General features: G+C 37.1%; 1 protein-coding gene across 1 annotated transcript; it reads right to left on the bottom strand.

The window, feature by feature from the left end:
- Positions 1–2,907: 2,907 nt before the first annotated feature.
- LOC122063834 (protein GET1) lies at positions 2,908–6,403 on the bottom strand (the record flags this gene model as incomplete). The annotated part of the gene is given in 7 exon segments (XM_042627540.1): positions 2,908–3,196; positions 3,624–3,659; positions 3,846–3,881; positions 4,269–4,318; positions 4,624–4,705; positions 4,791–4,858; positions 6,333–6,403. Coding segments are annotated over 7 exon segments (412 nt in total), but the record flags the coding sequence as incomplete, so codon positions are not given.
- Between the last annotated feature and the right edge of the window lie 2,726 nt (positions 6,404–9,129).

Genomic DNA, 9,129 nt, shown 5'->3' with positions numbered 1-9,129 from the left:
CCAATAAGGATAGAAAAATGTTTTCTATGAGGGACTATTGTGGCTCTTGTGCCCAGACACATGAGGGGAGAAATGGCCGGGCTGCCTTGATAAAAGGAAAAATGACTCCTCTGTGGATATTTCTTAATGCACTCCCATTGACCCTTGTGCACACACAGAAACCGCACTCTCCATAGAAAACACTTCTCCAAGAAAGATTTACTAAAATCAGGACTATGGGAAGTTGTGGGAACATATATATGAGAGGATTAAGAATATGTGATTGAATGTTAGTCTACGAGCTAATATGTGGCCAGCCATTTTATAGGCATACAAGCGTTGGAATTGCTACATCACTTTTCTACGTGCCAAACCCACCTAATGTTATGAGTGACCAAGACATTTTTTATCATATCTAATACAAAAATTATCAAGGGAGCCTGTCCCTACACACTCGCAATAGGAACTCTTTCACCCATGCCCTCTTTAAATGCCAACAACCATCATGTGACAAATCAAATAGTGCCCAATTTTGGTGGATAGGTATATCATAGGCTTTTGTTCACGTTTCAAGTTTTAGATCCATCATAATTTTTCATGTGACAATATAGAACTTTGAATATCTAGGACTATAGAAAGTGCACAATATTAATTGGAGTATTGTAGGCATTCATGGACGTATATGTGGATGCATGCTACTCTACATAGGAAATTGTTTTATTGGAATAGTAATGCTACGTACATTAAACACAAAACTATAAGGTTAGTATTTTCAAAATTATTTTTGTACCATTTAAAAAGGAAGAAGGGATCCTAGAGAAAGAATCAATAAAAGTAGTTTGAAATGATTTCGGTTGTGTTATTTTTTTTCGCAAATATTTAGAGATTAAGACAATATTTTGTTTTACCAAACAAATATAACTACATTATGTGAAATGGAAAAAAATACTTTAATTGGAACATGATTTTGTTCAATATACGACCTAATAAACTTTATCCTTGACAAATTTAGGTTCCTTCCATTACCTACAAAGGAAGCTCATATATGCACTATGGCAGATCTATTGGAACACTAAATTTGTAGATAGGAAGGCTCGGGTGGATTCAAGATTTTCATTTTTGGAGGAACAAACCTCTACCATCTATGGCTGGAGTAAAGGAACTAAGAATCTAGTTCCATCTATGGCTAGTCACCACTCGGCATTAAATCATCCATGATATCCCAAAATTGACGCTTAATATTCTCATCCAATCCTAAATATGCAATAAATATACGAAATATCAAACTAATCTGAAATGTAGCTGATGGTCCAGCAGTCCAATAGTCCAAACAATTAATTGACGTAATTGGTTTGGCAAGTCAATTAATTAGTTTGGCAAGTCCTCTCTAGATCGGTACAAATATCAGCCGCATGGCAAATAGATAGAGCTGAAATTCTGTGGATAATTAGATCCTAAGGTTTTCCTTGGTCACATGTCACCTTAATAAAATTTTCCAAGTAACAAAGCAAACTAATAAAAAAAAATTAGTTTCTCAATCAAATGGTGTACGAAAATTTTGAGATAAGGGCTCTAAAGTATAATACTATTAATCAATTAGAGTTTTTAAGATAGGGGATCAATCAAATATATTAATCACTAAACCCACCAAGCAAGCACTGATGAAGCATACTTTCGAGGACTGCTCATGGGAGTGAAACATGCGAACGAGATGGGACAGCAGCATGGGGATATCTAGACTGATTTTGCTGATCTACAAATTTTTTTAACTAACAATAAGACATGAACATGATTTATATGTGAAATACCCTTCTTTTTTTTTAATATTCAGAATTTTTTGACCAAACTTATTTCCATATCAAAACACCTGATGATGTATATATTTTCTTAAAACACTTTACATTCTCTTTTCTGATTTTAATGATATTTTTCCCTTCACATATTAAAAAAAAAAAAAACCAAGAGACCTTCATTATATATCCGTAACCCACCAAAGAGATATTGTTTATAATCCATCTTAGGTTTTTGTTAACATTATTGATTGGGTTAAGTAACTGAATCTGCAAGAGATTCTATTTTACCTTGGACTGAGCACCAAGAGCTGTAGCCTCCTAACTCATGCATTATTATTTGAAATGGAAGTTTTTTCTGCAGGCACAGGAGAAAGCTGGATGGGCAGTTGTGAGTATTATAGAGAAAAATATTGTAAGAGAAACTTTGAACTTCGGATATACAAGGAGCCTGCAGGAGTTAAGAGGCAAGAGGACGGTTTGAAGGGGTGCAAAAAGTGGAAAAAATTTCACTGCTGCCTGGGTTGCCATGGTAATAGCCAAGGGAATGGAATCCCAGGGGCAGCAGGTTTGAAAATTCCCATCTTGAGTGAATTTTTCCACCCCTACCCTTGAAATTCTATTCCCCTGGGTTGATAGTAACTGCAGCCAAGGCAACAGCCAAGTTTCATTTGCAAAAAGCCAAGCACTTAGGGCTGACCACGTTACCATCTGGACTTGCTGTGAGGGACTGTAGATCTTCTTGAACAAGGGAGACATCTATTGCTTTGGGAGTTATTTCCCTTTCTGTTGGATATTGTGAAGTTTTAAAAACGTTTATTTCAGTCTCTGTTATTAAGCAGAGACGATGTATTTCAATAGCTAATCAGTTAAGCTTTTAAAGCTAGAACTAATCTTTCTTTTTTCTTTTTTATATTGTTATTAGAATATTAGTGTCTCATCGGGCAATTTTTTACAAAGAGATTGTTTGAATGACACCTCTATTAGTGTATTTATAATATAGGAGGAACACATGATATGTGTATATTATAAGTATATTAAAGAACTCGGGTGCCAAATGGGTAACAGATTGCTACCAGGGTCCCGGATTTAGCACATAGTTTCTATCAGAAAAAAAAAAAAAAAAAGATTTAGGGGATACTAAGAATAAGTGAGCAAGCCACTGCATAAGGTTCCACTTCTGCAAGGTCTAGGAGGGGCAAATGTACACAGCAGTACCCACTGCTTCACAAGAGAGACTAATTTCATGTTTTGAATCTATGACCAACATATTACAATAGTACAACGTAACCATTGCATCAGAAGCTCGCCCACAATAGTAAGAATAAGTACCATTCAAAAAAGGGGAAAAGACAAATCTATAGTGGGGCGTAACAACTAAGATCAGGTACCAACTTTGACATGAGAGCTCGCAAATGTGTCCCCATCTGTCCAAATGATTAAAACTCCAAATTATATGTTTGCAAATTACTAAAGATCTCCGCATGGGAAAGGTTTCCCACACTCTGAATAGGAAAGGAAAAACAGTTCAAGACTAATGAAAATAAAAGAAAAGAAAAAGAAAAATGCAAATACAGTGTATATGATTATATTAGGTTCTGAAATTTCACAAGAGTCCAATCTAGATGACACCTTAACAGTAGGAATTACCACTATCACCTTTTAACATAACAACTTTAGGTGGGTTGCAGCCCCTCTTATGGAGGCTGTCTGAAGAACCTTATGGCCACATATGTAAGCAGCCTTATCCAACCCAACTGCTAGTCGAGAACTGTGGCAAACACTTATGCAACTCTTAATTTGCTGATCGTAATTTTTTTGAAAAATGAAAAGGTTAATTTCAAGAATGCATACCAAAACACAGCCTTGAGAGATTATCAGTATGCAACTCTTTTTACAAATCCAGCAAAGAACATCAACTCCCATCGCCGAAACCAAAAGGGGGAAGAAGTATTAATAACACATATAACTAAAGATCAATACAATGAAATTGTTAGACGTTTGATCTTTGGGTGTTAATGCAACTAATATTATAGCTCAAATAATGATCAACTTCTGACAAATTAAATTGCTCACTCGGGCAGATAATGCTAACCAAGGTATAATGCCAACCTGCATACACATTAGGATAAAGGTTAGGGTTGATTTGAGCTATAAGCCTGTGAAGCAGTGGTGAATTTTATTTTTTTGAACATGTTCTAGAGGTGTGATATTTAAACCTTCAGTTTAATTAGTTTTTGGTTAGAATAATCAATAAAGAAAACTACCTGGGTTGATTTGAGCTATAAGCCGGTGAAGCAGTGGTGAATTTTATTTTTTTAACATGTTCTAGAGGTTTGAGATTTAAACCTTCAGGTTTAATTAGTTTTTTACACTAAAAAAGAATCCATATATACAGTAAATTTAATGAGTTAACCCATCTGTAACAGTTTAACCATTCAGATTCACTGGTTCAATACATGAACACAAAAATATAATAAAGACAGCTTGGATATTTACCACAGCACTGCCATTTACAGGACGTCCAGCACTCCACGACAGTTGCTTCCCTGCATAAACAAGCATAGATGGAATCATGGACACAAAGTGTTTCTCAAACATTCCATGCATGCCAGATTGTCAAGGGAGATCCACTAAGAGAGTAGGCAGCTTAGACTCGTAGTCAGATGCTTGGTACAATACCTCACAAGTGGTGCCAGTTGGGAACCCTACAGTATAGCACATACTGAACCCATCTGGTCGGATAATACTTTGTATAATTCAAGTGAATTACCTTTTCACTTACCAAACCTTAAGGATATACAAAACCTCCAATAAAATAGGAAGAACAATTGCAAAATCAAGAATGTCTTACCCATAGGTTGCAGAAGCTGAGGAGATAATGTAGCAAGAGGAACGCCCCAAAACCAGAAAAGCAATGCAAGATATGTGATTCCCTAATTGCCATTGATGACGGAAACTTTTAAAACCTCAGCAGAAGGGAACTTTATTATTAAATTACTTAAATATACATACAGCTACCTTCAGAGCTGTTACAGCTTTCAGATATTTATCATGAGAAAATATCTTTTTGTTTTGCATCTCCTGACCTGGAAAGTGTAAAGCTGTCAGCAGCTCATGCTTCATATGAAAGGGAAGAGAAACATGAAATAGCAAAATCATGCAATAAAGCAACCCCTATGCTATGAAAACCAATGAAGTAGAACAATATATTCATTACATAAAATTGCCAAGAAAATATGGTCTACTGTTTCTTAATTTTTATTAAGAGTGAGTAATCCGCACAGTATGGAATTGATTATCAACTATATAAGAAAACATAAAAGTTACAATAACTCCCTTGAACTCTTTCAAAACCAAACCCCCTTTAATGATCTTCAGCTAATATATTTGCAGTTTCATGGAAGAACACTTCATTTCCCACTTATTATTCTCTCTCTTTCCATACACCACAAAAGACTCCATGGGGAACCAATGACCATATATTCCTTATTCACCATAAAGGACATATGGACATTTGATGGAAATATGTTTTGCTTCTTCCAGGATGACCTGATCAGTCCAAAGCACCTCGAAAAGGAGAATCAAATTTCCCTAGCTGTGCAACAATCAAGAAAAATAAGATCAGTGTTCTCGGCTTACTTCTTACACAAGACAAATTTATTGACCATACGAATTCAAACGGTTTGCAGATCGTCTTATTTCCATCCATTTTCCTTCTATCAGCCCTCCAGAAAGCACAGAGGGATCTCTCTCCAAATGTTAGAACAGCATCAAACATTCCACCTCTATTTGGTTAAAAGCTCTTCTAGATATGAGACACCACACAATTCTTCTTCTAACTATTTCCAGTTGGTTGCTGACAGGAAAGTCCTTGGCAGGGATTAGTTAGCGATAGGCCATGGGTACTGATCACAAAGCATCACCTTCTAACCCAATCAACCTCTCAAATTTTATTTTATTTTATATTTTTAAGAACGAAGCTAGAGTATCATTTAATTTTTTTGAAGAATCAAATGCACAATATTTTCAGTGGTTCAGTTTGTAGCACAAAGTAATTGAATTATTTGGTAATTTCGCCCAACCCCCCCAACCAAAAAAAGGTAATGGTTCGTTCTCTCCTCTTATTGTTGTATATTATTTTTTTTTTCCTGCTGAATTTGTATATTATATTTGTATTAGGTAATTTCATTATCTTGAAAACACAAAACATTGTAATATTACTCTTAGCAATTTAATAAACATCAGGACTTGTTTCACCAGAAATCCACGGGGTGAACAAGTTACTTATATAATGAAGAAAGAGTACCCAGTGCATGAGGCTCCTGCCAGTGCAGGGTCTAGGGAGGGTCATAATGTACACAGCCTTACCCCCACTTCCCGGAGAGGCTGTTTCCTGACTCAAACCTGCAACCACCAGGTCGCAATTTGAGCAACCTTACCATCGCGCTGAGGTCAACCCTCAGTACAGAGTGTTCTTCAAAATTATGGGGATCCCTTGGGACTTCCTTAAGCTTCCACAAGTAAGGATCTAAAGTTACTTATATAATGCCAACATCATACTTTTTTGAAGTTCCTTCTCCTTAGCTGTTGCCATCCTTCTAAGTTTTGCTGCTTGGGCAAATGTTGATGGCCTGTTACCAAAACAGAAATAAATTGTTATTCATATTGAAAGTATACCCGCATGCTAAAACAGTTTCCTTTAACAGAAGTAGAATAGTAGTATACTGTGACAATTTGTGATCCACACAGCAAGAACAAAAAGATTACTGATGTAGATCGAAGGAGGTGGAAGAGAAGAAAGAACCAGCCAGCCTGTCAGCCCAACGAGTCTAGGCCTTTGGGCCCAGACCGTGGACCAGATTTAGGTCCAACACTAAATGTTAAACAGTCCATGCATGGGGACTTTTATTAGTTTCTGTTTTTCTTTGATCTTCCTTAATGTTAGCAGTAGTTATTGTTTAAGTGAATGTTTCTAATTTTAGTTGTATCTAGAAGTTGGATCTTAGACTACGATTAGTTTTCATTTTAATGTTGCATTTTGTAGTGGTTTTCTGCTCCATGCAAGAAGGGAACCCTAGTTGCTGTTTTAATAAAAGAGGGGGGGGGGGGGGAGGGCTACCCACGATTCAGACCACAAAAAAAAAAAACAATTGCTTTGTGCTGTTCTTCCTTGGCTGATGCAGGAATTCTGTGAGAGACAGATCCCTAATGAGATGCTAGTGGAGCTGATGAGAGACTAGCATGGTGGAGTGGGAGGCTAGGAGGCTCTTCCATATCTTCATTCTTCTACCTATTTTTTCCGTTGCTTTCATTTTGTCCTGCACCTGGAGTAAGTGCTAGAACTGATTTATCTTTCTTGATCATTGACTGTTTATGGATTGCATCAGAAAACTTAAATATATTCCCCACTTGTATCTTTTCCTATTGAGCTACCCAATAGCCCTTTCAATTGATGGGAAAACCATAGGGATTGTATAAAGATACTGAAAGTAATAGTTAGATAAGCAATAACTCAACCAGTGTTTAGTGCAGCAACAATCAAGCTCCACAACACTTTAGGCAGGAACATCAGGAGCAGAAAATCAGGGCAGCAACTCAACTATGATTTCATTAACAATTGTTCAACACTTCTGATGAATGGATGACAGATGACTCTGCATCAAACCCCCTCGCTTGTGGGGCGGATGTTAGCATTCTTGATGGTTGTGACATCCATAGAATCATCCCACTTTTGAAGGTCCCCATTTTTAACTTTTAATATTCTTCTAGGATTGACATGGAAGTGATGGCTTAGTTTGTGGGAAGCTACCATATTTCCTTGATCATCCAACTACTTCTCCATGTGAAACTCTGAATGATTCCCAGCATCTAATGCATGGTTCAATGTTTTCTTGTTTCTCACGAATACTGTTGGACTTGGTTATTTGTTGTAGGAAGTAGGACTCACCACACTAATTCTACCAGAGTACAGGTAACCCAATCTGAGTTCAGATGGGGTGCCAGGAAAGGATAGAAAATGTCAATCTGGAAGAACGACACATTTTTTTTTGTTTGGGGGGGGGGGGGGGGGGGGGGGGGGGGGGAGTCTCAGCTCTTTACTTGACCAACTGTAGGCTTTGCAATCCTTGAATAAAGGCCTTGCTGGAGTTTCACAATTAGGAAAATGGATTGAGCAATACTTGTAGCAATAGCTTTCAGAGAAATCATTTTATTCATTGGAAATCCTGGATTACATCACTTCTGTCTTTATTTTATCAACAATATACTGGTGGTGAATTAGGATTGGTATTACATTAATTTCCTCTTTGGGTGGAATGTATTCACGACTATAAATACTATCTTCAGCCGAAAATGATGCCTGTAGCTTACCACAAGAAAGAGAACTTAACCAGGCTCAAAAATCTCTATCTACGAAAGAAACTGTGCAAAATGCAGTTGAGTTGATTTGATTGTTCAAGATTATTTTTCCTACAAGAGACTCCTCCTACATGTGTAATGTTTACAGGAACCTAGAGTTAAGGAACATTAATCCAGACAAGAGACAAACCACCTACTAATCTATGAAAGTCAGATGATTATTGAAGTGGTGTTTTATGGACAAACCTGGAACCGAGATTCTAACAGGGAAGGAGATCCATCCATTACTAAACAATGAAGATTATTTCATGGAACTTGTGGTCTCTCGGCCATTCCTGACATCATGACCATATCAAAAATCTTCAAAGAGATTTTAGGTTTGAGATTGTTCTAGTCACTCCTCCATACTGGGGCATCCAAAGGCCTCCTTTGGACATGTCCAAACCATCGTACCAACATTCCCTGAGCTTATCTTGAATTGGGGCAACTCCTATATCAGTTCGTAAGTGGGATGTCCCAAAGTTTTTTTTTTTTCTATATATATATATATATATATACATGGATCCATGTAGCCGACCCCATTTATTTAGGATAAGACTGAGTTGTGTTGTTGATTGTTCTATTTAAAGAGACAAAATTAGGAGATCCAAATCTTCAGATGGTTGGCTACATATGGGGTTCCAATTTGATGGATCTTGAAGTGGATCTTGGACCTGCCTGCTGAAGAAAACATCAGGGGTTGCTCTATCTTTTGGGACATTTTACAGGAGGAGCTCACTGCTATGATATTGGACGGGAGATTTACTGATTTATGTGTAGAAACGCAACCCTAAAACGATGTAGAAGATAATGGAAAAACAAAACAAACAATGTACACGGATTTTACGAGGTTCGGCAAGGTTGCCTACGTCCCCGGTGAGATGAGATCCTGCTTCACTATCAATGGAGAATAGGGTTACAGCGCTCGTCCTCACACCTCTCAGTATTGCTTGCATTACAG

Source organism: Macadamia integrifolia, unplaced genomic scaffold (assembly GCF_013358625.1).
Source record: "Macadamia integrifolia cultivar HAES 741 unplaced genomic scaffold, SCU_Mint_v3 scaffold1474, whole genome shotgun sequence".
NCBI classification, from domain to species: domain Eukaryota; kingdom Viridiplantae; phylum Streptophyta; class Magnoliopsida; order Proteales; family Proteaceae; genus Macadamia; species Macadamia integrifolia.
The sequence above is the reverse complement of the archived record's forward strand: the minus strand, read 5'-3'. Positions and strand labels throughout refer to the sequence as shown.